General features: G+C 39.6%; 1 protein-coding gene across 1 annotated transcript in view; it reads right to left on the bottom strand.

The window, feature by feature from the left end:
* The window catches only part of LOC135171037 (acetylcholine receptor subunit alpha-like 1), a 58,153-nt gene that overhangs the window by 18,394 nt on the left and 25,137 nt on the right, over positions 1–14,622 (bottom strand). The window contains exons 3-4 of the mRNA XM_064137322.1: positions 7,739–7,783; positions 2,337–2,446 (exon numbers count right to left, since the gene is read on the bottom strand). Of these exons, the coding sequence (XP_063993392.1) occupies positions 2,337–2,446; positions 7,739–7,783 (155 nt within the window). The remainder of the gene's footprint in view (positions 1–2,336; positions 2,447–7,738; positions 7,784–14,622) is intronic.

The raw sequence follows: 14,622 nt of genomic DNA, 5'->3' as shown, positions 1-14,622 counted from the left end.
AGACAGGATGGTGAGCAATAGAGAACAGAGGGTTCTCCGAACGTGAAAGATTGAGGAAAAGGGTAGGAAAGGGTTGAGGGGGTCTACTATGACAAAAAGAGGAATACGTGTGAAGCGAAGGCTGGAGGGTGTAAGAAAAGTCAACCCGAGGAGTGAGAGAAAAAGTGAAGGCTGATGAGGGGACAAGGAGGAATTGAGGGAAAAAGATGTTGAGTGAGTGGTAGAAACCTTCACACTTTCAAGAAACAAGATGTGCATATTGGAGGTATGTGGGATGAGAACTGGTGGGTGTGCAGGCTGCATGTAAAACTGGAATGAGCAGTCGTCCTAGCCCCTCTGCTCTTCATCTCGCTCATCATCATCATCATCATCATCACCAATATGATTGGTTCCAATCAATTGACAGGTTTGTCCTTCACAAATCAATAATAATTGGCAATTTTTGATAATTATGATGAGGATAAACGACGTCCCCACCTACGTGCACACCTGCACAACTATCAAAATGCTTATCGTATTCCAGCAGGGAGGACAAACAATTTTCCTCGAAACAACGTGGTTGCCACTCGTATACCAAAGGGACGTCAAGCCCAGTGGCCTCGCCCTTCTCGCTCTCTCCCCCAGGGCTAGGGCTACCTTATTCCCATCGTAGCAAAATGTTAAGTTAAAATATGCGGAGACCGTTGGTACGTGCGAGAGAATCTCGTTACTCCATTATCACCGGATTACCACACCTGCAGCTCACGTACCAGATCGTGGACCGATCCATTGTCAGTGTGGCATACGTATACAACCACTTTCATCGCATTCTTATGTCACAAATTATTACATTTAAATTGCCTATCGTGGATTACAGATTTGAAGCCTTACCATTAAGGGTATATTATCAATAGTAATGAAATATTTGAAATATAGCCTTAACAATTGCTTCTTATTATAATGAAAAATGGTTTGAAGGTGATTTGAGGTGGACAGATCGTACAGATAATGATAAAAAATACGAGGTTGCTGAGGGCAAAATGGTAGCGAGAAATTTCAATTAATTTTTCAACAATAGAGTATTTGTTATACATTTTATTTAATAACATCAATAATAGAATAAAGGGAATGAAAAATATAAAGTTAATATTTTCACAGATTTATCCACATATAATTTCACGAGAATATTCAGCATCCGAGTGAAACTCAATCATCCATAAATAATAAAAGAAAAATACTCTTGAATTCCTATTGAACATAGAATTTGATTCGCGTGGTACATAAGTGATGGTGGCTCATGCATGAGAGAATTCGGTGAAAATGAAACGGGTGTGGACCACTAAAAACAGCGCAGGTGGGGAGTGTCGGGTTGCTATCGTTTTTCAACGCCACTGGAGCGCTGTGGAAACCGACACACATATCGCTTTGTGCAATATACTATTGCGAAATATATATGGAACCAGGGGTGGTGGGAGGAGAGGGCGCGGAGGGAACTGGGTAAAAGTGTGCGCGGCCTACGAGTGCTCTTGCAGTGTGCTCAATAACACTCTGCAGGATGTTATATGCGCACGCGTAAGAACTGTTTGCATCATTAAGATGGGAGAACAATTATTTTTCAGTTATGCCAGCAGAAGATGAAACGCACTGTAAACAATTATTTTCGCTATGCATTAATTATTCAACATTATACGTTGAATTCATTTTAGAAAGAAATAACGGAATCAAGGAGCTTCTGCGGATTCTCACCCCGGCCCCGACTCGCCTCGAGTACCTTCCAACCATCGTATTTTTCTCCTCTGAGTTTTACATAATGTATAAGTACGGAGAGTGCATGGAGTATATTCTGTGGGTGGGTAATGAGGGGTCCACCCGGTGGGGTAGTGGATCGTAACCAGACGGGACGGGAGGCTGGAGTTTGACGGTGAATGGGAGAGAATAAGGAAATGGCCAGATACTTTGATGGTGAAAGGAGAACGAACCTGAATGTTGCACATTTCAGGTAAAATTCGCCCGAGTGGATTGGATTTTAAGGGTGGGGTGAGGATGATAAGGAGAGTGGCTGGGTTACGGAACTTATTAGAGGGTGTGGGAGAATTTGCTCCCGGATAAGTGAATTGGCGACGTTTTGGCTAATTGATTTTTTTTTCTCAAGTTAACTCCATTAGAATTGATTTATAGTTTGTGGTAAGCGAAAAAAAATGAGAAGTGAAATAAAGTGTTAACAAGGCATGAAGCATTACATTATCTTTCGTCTCACCACTTCGACCACCTCAAATTTCATGTGATAGCAATGGATACACAGGGCTAAGGTTAAATTGATGTCCATCAACTTGGGAAATTTTAAAAAATATACTCACTTGTTGTAAAGAACAATATCAGGCAGCCAAATGTGTTCAGATGGCACGTGAATAGTGTCCACCCCTCCGTACTCCTCTGGATTCCACTTGAGCTTGTAGTCATCCCACTCCTGAAACAAATGATCAATGGAGATGAACGAAAATGCGACTGACGTGGGCCGAAATCACAAATGAGAAACAATTAATCACCATCCCTTTTGGGGAAGGCTCAAGCTATCAGAGGGGGGGGGGGATAGAAGGAGATCCACTGGGTTTTATTACTCTCCCTTTGGTGTTTCATTTGTGGCGTCTAATCGTATGGCTTGCCAGCAACATTACGGCCCTCACCCCCAAACCTTTTAGCTCATTCGTTTGTTTCACTCAGTCATTGACATTATTTACTTTTTTGCTAGGGACCTCGGTTCATTTTATGGAACATTTAGGGATATCTTGGGGGAGAGAGAGAGAGAATATTTATAAAAGAAATATCTAATTTATATTATATTCTGAGGGGTTAAAATACAGTAAATAAATTGATAGAAAGGGAGACAAGTTGTCTTTCAAAACACTAACTCTGCTAGCCTAAAAATCTCATCCTGGAAAACACCGATCTAATAATTTTTTCATTCTCCATCCAATACAAACAGTTGTCTACTTCTTCCATTTTTTTCTACTATATTCCTCTCGGTTTAGTTCCATTTTCAGCGTGGTAGACTCACTGAGTAATGGTGCCTCTCCGCCATGAAAATCCAGAGAATGAAAAGTCCTCGAGAATTGCGCAATTGCAGGATTTTTTTTTCCATACTTCCGCCTTTCTCCATTATAGTAGATTTTTTCTCGGCTGTTTTGTTTTAAAAATACCAGGATTTTCATGAAATTTCGTCCAAAGGTTGCACCTTGCACCAGATCGCACGCGATTAAACAGAATTTGCAATTCAATTTTTTTTCGCTGCTCTGTTTTTCAGATTGAAAAGGGGAATAAATTACATGTTTCATTATTATTCGTTGGCTGACATGGGCATTGTGAATCAGAATCGATTGTGAACTGTCGAATAGAGAATTGGAGATTGTTGGATACTGGTAATACTGGAATGCCAGTGGATTTCACGGGGGTTGGAAATTTAATTTACGTATGGATTCAATTTTTCGGAAAATGAGCATACATGTGTTACGGACAGGCTTTCACACCATGCAGTGGAATGAAATTTGTGAGCGGATTGACATCACGCATCGATTCGTTTTTGCGGGGAGGGTGGAGAGGAGAGAGACCGAGGAAGATTCATTGTTAAAACGTCTATACTCGTGTACTTTTGCCAATGTCAACGCTGCTATTCTCGTGTCAATAACGATGGGAATAAATATTTACTGGATATTTATCGTGTCGGGGTTTATCGTATTGTCTGAACAAGTGAAACTCAATCAAAATGATAAATTTCAATGTTTCGAAAAATTCAAGTGCTTTATTTTTCATTCGAGTTGATTCATGTTTGCGGAGTACTGCTGACCACGTGGAACGTGATATATTTCCAATGAATTTCATTGCAGTGCGAAATTATTACAGCAAACGCTTTTTTCTCGACTCAACAGAGCTGATCATCGTGAAAATTCAATAAGAAACTACGGGCTCCTGAAGTTAAAAAAAAATGCAATACTAATCTTTAAGGGCCATCTCGGAACCTTGTTCCACATTAATTTCCCTCATGCAGGAAAATAAAAGTTTCGGTGAAGTATTTTTTTTCACCAAATAACCTTGATTGTTTCTCCTTTAACTAAGACAAATTGTTGCCAGGAGGTCCCGGTTAAAGTCGCCCCAGTGAAATGAGAATAAGCGGCTTCTCCTGGTCTCAGTTATCTCTTGTGCCACTAGAGGGATATGTGAAAGCATCCGCTGACTAATCAAGTCGCACCAGTGGACCTTTCAACGTAAACATTGACTTGGACACAATAGATTTTTTCTAGCTCTAAGTCAAACAAATAAGTCCATATGAACTTTTATTACGCCATGAACTTGATGAAACTTTTACAAAATCTCATTATACAATATTTGTTGTCAGTTAATCTGATTGAATAAATAAATCGAGTTCTCTGAATAATCATTAGATGAGGCTAGTGATTCACGTGAAAAAAAAATTCGCTCGGCCACCAAATTTATCTGATGTATGCTCACATCAAGTATTTATCGTTCAATAAATCCGTCAATGTTCCATAATTAATTACATTATTCATTTATTTTGGAGTACATTTTTTATACACTGACAGCTGAAAATTTTATATGTTCCATTTCGCCGAAACTCAGTTCCTCTATTATTAATATAGCCCAAGAGTTATCAGCACAGGCTGATATAAACTGCACCCTCACTACTCGATTTCCTAGGATACATCCCACACATTCGTGCCGTTTATTATCTTCTCACTCGGTATTAGATGTAACTAATTGATAAATGGGCATTTCGTGACATGTCTACAGATGAAGCACTTATTAATAGGATATGAGTGACTATTTTTCCCATAAACATTTCGACCAGTGAAACTTGAGTATTCGATGGCACGTGCACAATCAACAGAGAATATTTCATCAACAGTAATCGATCATTCTGGACCCCTTGGGGCGTTACTACGGACTAATGTTCCATTTTTGCGCAGTAATTGACCGAAAAATGATAAAGCAATAGAGACAAAGTTAAAAGAAAAATTTATAATGCCTTTATACATACATATAGCCTAATATGATCCGTAGAAGTCTCTCATGTCGCATATATCAACTTCTTACTACTTAAAAATCGTAACCTTCCGAAAACACATATTTTTTAAAATCCTTAAACAAACTCCACATGACCTTCATGTAACCTTCACATGGCCTTTAATAAACCTCACTTCGCCCCTTTAGGGCTCTTATATGACCCCTAGAAGACCTTTACAAACCCGCCTGGAACATTATAACCCTCAAACTGATCATCTCTCTTACATTTTCCTTATGCCGTCATAAATTTCTTATCCTTCACGAGGATAATCGCCATTGAATTATAGGATTCTCATTCATAATACTCTGCATAAAGCCTCTCCACAAAAAGCCCTCATAATCCTCTATTTTCACTCGTGCTCATGATAATAGAAATTACTTTGTGTTACCCTCCCTTCTGGAGTGAAAAAACTGGAGAACAGATAAAAAAACCGAGGAAAAACATGGCACCAGGTGCACCGGATGAAGTGGGTAAAAAACTGTGGAAGTCTGTTGCCTACAAAAACGTTATTGACGAAGGAGGTTAGATGGTGAAAATGAAGATGAGAGGAGTGAGTAAAGAGGGGTAAGAAATCTCAGTGTAAAAACCTCGGGGGAATGCTTTAATTGTAAAACTGTCGTTGGTCTTCTCGACTTTGTCTAACATTAAATTAACTTTGGCATTCAGTATTCACCACAATCAGTGGTCTACTCGTCTTGGATTGTATACTTTCGGAAGAGACCGCATGGATAGGTAAATTCAGCGGTTGGCGGGGAATTGGCGAATTTCCAGAAAACTTCGTGATCGTACGATTTTCTTTCAACTTGAGTGATTTAGCAAAGTTATCTATATATATATATATATATATATATATATATATATATATATATATATATATATATACTCTTTACTCACTCCTCTCATCTTCATTTTAGTGTCTCCAGTTCATTGAACGCATGGGTTAAATATTGAATACCAAATATACTCACTGGATGATTATAATGAATTCATCAATTATGCAAGTCACTTTTTTCTTCTTCTTTATCTTTTCCTTTATTATTGATGTACAAGTTTGGCTCACGAATGCAGAAAATTTTCTCATATCCTATCTACTTTCCATCAATTTAAGTTGTCTCTAGGAATCTCCAAACTAACATTCATAAATTGTGATAGTGAAGGGAGATTCCCCACAGGCTGGGGGAGCGGCGGGAGGAATAAACAACATTTCTCCCAACCTTTAATTTCTCCCGAGGATGAATAATTCGATAATGGTATAATGGCGACGTAAAAACTAGGTTGCGGTCAGGACAAAAGGGAAAATAGGGAGAGAGTAAAAATAAGGCCAATGGAGCGGGGAATTTTCCATCGCCTCGGAGAGAGCTGGCTTCAATAGAGGGTCGAGAAAAGGAACTCCTTCCGTGCTGGGGGAGAGGGGGAAAATTGCAGTTGGGGTCAAGATGAAAGTAATCAAAAGGAAAGCACCCGGATACATGGGCTATTTTTTTCCAGTCTCTTCTCATTCATTTCTACGTTAAGCGCAATTACTACTCTTTCCGGAATTATCGACTGTACTCATGTCAGTTGAAGGAAATATTTAGGGGGAAATTAATTGGGTCGTGAGGGCTGGATGTTTGCAAATGGTGGACAATCTATTGAACGATATGCCTCGTTAAACATGGAGTATTCTATATTAATTCAAAGAATTGTAGAGGTAAACATTTTTTTGGAAATTCGGGGAGGATTTGTTGCTAACAATTTTTATGGAAATCTATTTAATTATCAGGGTAAATGAATGGTTGTCCTTTTCCGAAGATTTCTGAAAAACTTTCGGCGGAAAAAAATTATTGTCCGCTGGTTCTGAATGTGAAAAAGCAAATTGATCATTCAATTAGCTAACGCGTGATGAGAACGCCTATCCGGATATATGTTGAATAACAATATTGAGCGTTAAACGTATAGCGTCAGTTTAGCCATCATCATCGATTCCAAACCGCTGCAATCGAAAATTGTTACTGGAACGAGTTGCCCCGGAGCACGCCAAGTAATTAATGAATTCATTACCGCGAGAGAAAATGGAACAACACAGTCAGACGAAAAAAAAACAAATCGAACATTTGGAGTATCGGAGCCAACGAATTTTGGAATGATATTACGTGTGAGTTCTATCTGAATAAAGTTGATGGTTCATTATGAAATGAAAATTCAGATGCCGTTGAATCGCCTTATCGAACGACAAGAGAATTGTCTGGCCGTTCTGCGATTCTTGAATAAATAATCGCTCATTTTCTACTGCTATATTTTTCCCCCTGTTGTCATTTCATCTCTAACACTGAAATTCAACGGTCCGTACGTGTCTCTTGACGTGACCGTTCTCAGGACTCCGGCAGAATAGTGCAAATAAACATATTCAAGTGGGATCTCGGAATGCCTTTTTTCCCCTCTCATCCCTTGATATCCACTCGCCCTATATTCCTCCCTCCCTCTCGTTTCAACGTTCGACCCTCACACGAAACGGAATTTCAAGCATGTATAATATTTTTGTAACAGTCTGTACGTAGGAAGTTCATACCATGATAAAGAAAATCGACCCACCCTGATCGGGAATTGCACATTTATTTTCATTTTTCATGTGTGAAGGAATTCAATAATTTGGCAGAGCGTGGAATGAATAGAAAGATAATTATTAAATAAGCCCTCACTCACCTGTTCTACCCATACATTCGTCGTCATTATCTGATTTTTCAGGTTCTGAAACACAAATCAAAAGCATCCAATTCGTTAATCAACTTCACTGGATTTTTCTCTCGTTCAGGGGAAAAAAATTTTTCGTGAGGGCAATAAAAAAACATCATGAACGTATTAACGTATATGAATTTTATTGTTTAGCATACTTTGGCTCATTCCCTTTCTATCTTTTCGTGCTATAAATCCGTTCTTGATCTCAATTTGTCTGGAGTGATGTAATTCATAATTCATTAATTTCTTACACCACTGAAGGTATTAAGTGCTTTTCACCTGAAAATAGATAAAGGAAAATAAGAAAATATTGACTGGGAAGTGTAACAAACTCAAGATTCGATAAAAGCACTTTTCGATGTCGCGAAGCCTCCATTATCTGGCTCGGGGAGAAATAGAACATAAAATAAAGAAAAAAAACAGCCGGGAAGAGACTGCCCGGAGGCAGGTGTTGGCTCGAAACGAGGAAGGGTGTTTTTCTCCAGCCCCTCATATTCCGAATTCTTTCATGGTTACGATAACGAATTGTTACCTCATCTTTCTTTCGGGTAAATTACAGGGTAAGATCTTTTGGGAGGGTATAGTGGCCCTTCAGGGAGTTGTGAATCTGTTTTCTTATTGTTAGGGAGTTTCACTCGAATTTGGCGGTGAGAGATTCTACCGGAAACTTTCTCACAAAGACCAAATTTTTCTCTTCTACTCCTATAACAATAATCTTTGAACAATTGCTCATCACATCGTACGCGAATGGTTCCGCAATGTTTCTCTCAGTGTAACCCAATCACTAGAAAATATTGTGTAAGAGCATAAGAAAGTGCTCTCCATCTTGTCTCTGTATACACTAACCATTTTCGAAGAAATATGAGGTGAAATGTTTTCCAGCTTAACAACATTTCCGACATTCAACGAGCTAGCCGGGGTCTCCGGTAAAGATACTTTCCTCTCGAGTAGATAGTAAAGAAAGTAAAGAGTTTGGGCATGAACGACAGTATGGATAAGCAGAGAGAGAGAGAGAACACCGAAGGACCGAGTGCCCGAAATAAGACGCCAGGGCGGTGATGATAACCGCACAAATTTGATAAACATATATGTCATCACTTTGCCTTGCAACATCTTCGCTGTTTCTTTCCAATAACTCTGGGAATAGAGAGGCCTTTTGACGGTACTGCTGATTATTTGTTATGTCATCTCTGCGGTTTATTGTCGCGTAATTTGTCCACTGCAAAAATTATTCTCCATTTCAACGTGTGAGGTTGAATTAATTTCCATTCTCGCCACATAAATTACCTCAAAACAGCGCAGTAAACACTCAAAAGACTCACCAACAGAGACTATATTTATATCCCCTTGATCCTATGGCCTCATACATATAAATTCACACGCACACCCACAAACTCGACAATTTACCGATGGCGAAATGAGTCCTGAAATTGTCGAGAGTTTGAAGCAACAAATTGAAACATTCCCAGCTGTTATCCACGAGAATTGCACGATTGTGAATACTCTCCGTGCATTTGTATTGCGGGTGAGGAAGGTAGTAACCAGTGGCTGACTACAAACGCTCGTTTCCACTAATCCCTGGAAGATGCTACGAGGGTTGTAACGCCTGGGCCTTAATGAATTTCAACGCCTGGTGGTGCGTTTGAGGTGGCTAATGCATTACGCTGTGGCCTTTGTAGGACTTGAGGTGGAAAATGGCGACGTAAATTGTGAGTTATTAGCCATTAAGTTGAGTGATGCTTGGCCGCTATTGCGGTATCAATTATTCCTCTTTGATTCCCTCACCTCTCCTCCTCCTCCTCATCCTATTATTTAATTTAGGCACCGTACTTAAGGTAGTAGTACCAAGTACCCAATATCAATCTACTCAGTACGTAAGCTTGTTCCAAGTACTAAGTATCAATGTACTTAATCCCACGGGGAGCCTTAAATAAAAGTGGAAGTACTACTTTGTACTTGGCTATCATTACTGCATCAAATGAAACACTTCTTTCTCCTTTGTATTTGACTTAGTCTGAAAGTGTTCAGCCGTCATTTAAACTCATGAATGTTTCGGCTGAAAAAAATGAACTACAACCAGACCTACTCAGGCTTAAATCCTTCAGCGCCTCCAATTTCCATTAATTTAGAAGAATTCCGCTCTCTTGGTGTATCTCTCATTCCGCAATATCATTGACAGTCGAATTTGGAAATTCCTGATATGATGTTGAAACAAAAGAGAGAGAGAGAGAGAAGAACCAATAGAGATGACACCACTTCACACGTACTCATTGGTATATTCACAGTGGCTCTGGGCCAGGCTATAGAGTATTCTCGCTCGTTGTGGCGAGAGAGATCCGATCACTCGGGAGGCCAACTTTGATGGGTGGCTTAACGATGCGCCGCGAGGGACCCTCAATACGTCTACTAACACTCGGGCAAACCACCGGCCGCAGATACACGGAGTACCTGTTCGACAATGCATACGAGAAACTTGGATTGAAATTCCCAGATTATTTCCAAGTAATATGGAATTTTATTCAATGAAAATTTTGATTGAGCCACTCAATGCGCTGTGCAGATCTGGCGGGTGTATTCCTTGGATTATAGGGAATTCATCGGGCTGCATTGTTGAAGATATCGGGTACAGTGGAGGTGAATTTGCCTTGATATTACTGCCTTGCAAATTGAAGGATATTGTTTCATCTGGGGTACCAGGAATTTCATCAATTTTTTTTCCACCGAGATAATACAATTGGGTGTAATGAAACGTTAACAACCTAATGAAGATTAAAAAACGATTTAAACCACATACCCCGGACGATTACCATGAAAAAAAAAATATATATATATATATATATATATATATATATATACAAAGCGGAAAGAAGATACATGAACTCATGGAAAAATCATGGAGTCCCTCGGGTTAGTTTTTGAAGTGACACGTAGACTAGAATCTTCAAAAGTGCGCGAGCTCGTGGAGACGTTGATAATGAAAAAAACTGGCTGAAGAAGGCTACTGGATTGCTGAATAAACACACAGGCCACGAGTGAAGAGGCGAAGTAGATAGAGAAATGTTGAGGAGAGCATCTGAGAGAGTATGAGATACACGCCGTAGGGGGAAAAGAGACAGCCAAATTAGAGTGAAGAAAGCGGGAATTGTGAGTGGAAGAGGAGGATCTCACTTTGACGCATCAAGCGTAAAATCTGTGCCACAGGCGGATGACCTGCACTCTCAGCCAACTCGGACAATGGATGAGATGGAGGCTCTCCTCCAGGTGTTGGCCCAGAAACTTTCAGGGATGTGCAAGGTCTTCTTGCCGTTAATGGCATTTCCGTTCGTTGGTTTATACGGCTTGAATAGTTGGTTGCATGTACCGAGTCAAATCAATTAGCGAGCTGTGTTGTTGTGGAGGCAGCCCTAGAGTCCTCAAGTTGAGACAGTGCTGAACTTCCAGAATTATTTGCTCTGAGAGTTGAGAATTAAAATTTAATGCTAGGATTGCAAATGGATTTCATCATCGTTATTTATCTCCGATGAATGCCCTAACGATCCGTTAATTACTCATAATATCCGTAATAATATCCACGTTTTTCTCACGGGAGCAATCGCCATGCAGTTGTTCATGGATACAAGTTGATAGCGTAATTTCCAGCGGTTCTAAATGAGATGTCCTCTAAAATCTGATACTGGAAGAAAAAAAGCAATGCAAAAGTCGGAAGAAGACGCAGATGAAGACGGACGGAGCAGATGGAATAGGTAATTACAGCAATCACAGGTTCTCTATCTCGGTTGGATAGTTTTTTGCGGGACTGAGGCTTCGAATTTCAAATGAATAAGGTACGAGTCTAAGGCAGAAGGCAGATGAAGGATCAGTGGTTGCATACAAGAACGAAAGAGATGAGAAGGATTTCAGGGAAAAATGAGAGTCGGTGGAATTGCGAGGATACTATTGGCTGAGAGAACAAAGACAAATCAAGCGTCTGATGGTGAAGTGGAAAAGTTTTAATTGCATCAGACGTCAGCACTGAGGATGCGCGGGTCTGTCACCATTTCTTTGATGTTACTTTCACTAATGAGTCTCAAGGCGACTACTAATACCAACTAAATAAATTATTCAAAAGAAAATTCTAATAATGGCCTTAAATTATGGCAATTATTATAAAATGTCATCAGCGTTCTTGAAATTGAGATTAATCCTCTAAATTCAATCTTTTTCATCAGCATCGCCGTTGAGGTAAGAGTGTAACAAGAAGCCATCAACTCCAACCTAACCATTAATCATTTTTGTTGATGAGAGTGTAGATCTCATTATACTTGGAAACTTTACAATGTAATGTGATGACTAAAAAATGTTATTTACCGCACGTAATAAGCTCGCGCCATGAACACTGGTTATAACTTGGTGCAGTTCACGACGCTGAATAAACTTCCTGTCATTAATTTGTGAGCAAATCAAGGTATAAAAGACGGACGTTACCATGGGGCCAAAGGAGAAACTGGAGCTCAACTGTACATAATCTCATTGGTTTAATTGGGAATGAGAGGTACAGAGCACAACTGGGAGACGGGGGCGGAGGAAGGAGGAATAGACGTCACGCTCGGAGCTTTTCACCATCATGGTCAGAATATTCTCGGGTACCTCATGTAGTTACAAGGTAAATTGTATTGCCTTAATTTTCGAGGCAGTTGCTGACAAATCCCGGTTCTACTGACACTAACTTTCAATCGACTTGTGACAGTAAAGCAAATTACTCGGATTCACAGTGCCATCAATTTGATATTCTAATGGAAGTATTAGAGCTTGTGAATTGAGAACTAATAATAGAGTGGCAGATCAACCAAATCTGAGGAAAAGACGATGGATGGTACATCGCTATCGATACCGCTGTGCTTACAAATCGAAGAAATGTGCTAAAATCTAACGAATCTACATGGATAGAGACTATACTACTACTTTGTACTTAGTACTGAATAATACAACACCTGACTCGTGAATCCAGACATTACCCGCTGAATTATTGAGGGAGATATGACAGTTGAGACATGGTCTAGAGATCTTGGACTGAGCTGTCAGATATGTGTAGGAACTTTCGATAATTATTGATGGAAAAAACCGGGAGGCTCGATCAACTTGAAAATCTATTTAATGAAACTAACTAATGAATTTATTGGGAACTACATCACGTAGTGATGAGCCTTGGTAACTCTTCCTAGCTTTTCCAGGAGCTTATGTACAACATTACAATTTCAGCAAACTCAACAAGACTGTTGACTGATGTCTCTAATCATCCAGGTCAACGCTCCAAATCCTCAGCAAATGCAACCACTCATAAAAGTTGGCATTAGTCATCTCTCTGTATGGTAAGGCAATCATAAAAATAATTCAACCTGAAATTCCATCATATCTCCACCCATCCAATAAGCCACCATAATCCCCGGTTATTTGATGTGGTAAGTATACTATTTGCCGATGCAGTGGTTGAAAATTTCATCCGGCGATTACCTATCTGTTCAGATGGAGATCTCACTCATTGCAAAGCCCAGCCCCCTATATCAGCCAGTTTCGTGATTGAATTCGGTCAGTGTCCACATACGAAAGAAAATTACTAGATATGGGAAAAATAGAACCAGTTAAATTTCATCGAGTGAATGGAGAGAAAGAAAAGCCATTGGGAGTACCCGAGACCAGGGAAATCCAATCCACCAGTACCAATCACATTCTATTTTCAGGCTTGATTTGAATCCACTTCCTCATCCTCGGTTTTTCATCCATCCTCCCTTATTCCTCTCTTTTCATCTGTCATCTGTACCACTCAGCTCGAATATCCACCAATTTCCTCATCTATTTCATGTCCCCTGAATCAATCCTAGTAAATAATATCGCCGAGGGAAGACACCTGTCATAGTCGAATAATCTCTCTGTTGCCAGCAGTTTTACACGGAATAGGGTGAGTCAGAGTGATTCTTTGCTTGAGTAAACTCAAGTACCGGTATATCACATGATTGGTCTATCCATTTTGACCGCTCTGAGGTTGTCAAACCCTCACCGATGATTTTCAGTTGCTTGACATCTAATTTTACTGTTTTGCTTGCAACATTTCTAATCCAAACAGCTGAAAATGACGTGCAGGCATTCAGAAGCCTTTTATATACACTTTGCAGGCTGCTCACATTTTAACCGGATTCCAGAAGTAAAGTCGTAAGCAAAAAATAACATGACAGAGGGAATGAATAGAAAGAAATTAACTGTACAAAATAAGGTGAGAAAAATAATACGCATAATCAATTGAGTGGTGCAAAATAAAGAAAAAAATCCAGCCTCATCGTTATCCCTGAACTAATGATCCACATGCCGCCCCGTAACGAGAAAATTAGATGAGAAATAGTTTTTGATTGAAAGCCGGGATATAGCCCATCTCGTTGGCATTCACTGACGAGACGTCCGTGTGTCCGTCATTTTGACTCAGGAATAATGATGAAGTCAGTTACAGAGTAAGTTTAAATCGAATCGCGAGAGAAGTTGAAAATTACCGGCTCAAAGTTGTGAGAAAAAGTGGGTAATTCTTCGACTCATTCCACTCAACTCTCAATGGAGAAAATTTTTATGGGACATTTAAGGTTTAACGAATGAATTGCCAAGTCTCCAATGGATTTCCTCAGACGATTTTTCTATTTCAATAATGGTGTAATTTTGGCCAAATTACGAATTTTCCATCCGAAATTCGGTTGATGCTAACGATGCGGAAAAAATGCCGACAAAGAATTACGGAGCGAAATAAATTATTGATGTGAAGAAGCTGGCGTATTCTATCAATACTTGCGTACTTTTTAAACCGTATGGAAATATTTATTTTATTGGATTGA

This window comes from Diachasmimorpha longicaudata, chromosome 18 (genome assembly GCF_034640455.1).
Source record: "Diachasmimorpha longicaudata isolate KC_UGA_2023 chromosome 18, iyDiaLong2, whole genome shotgun sequence".
Classification (NCBI taxonomy): domain Eukaryota; kingdom Metazoa; phylum Arthropoda; class Insecta; order Hymenoptera; family Braconidae; genus Diachasmimorpha; species Diachasmimorpha longicaudata.
Note: the sequence above shows the minus strand (reverse complement) of the source record. Positions and strands in the feature narration are given on the sequence as shown.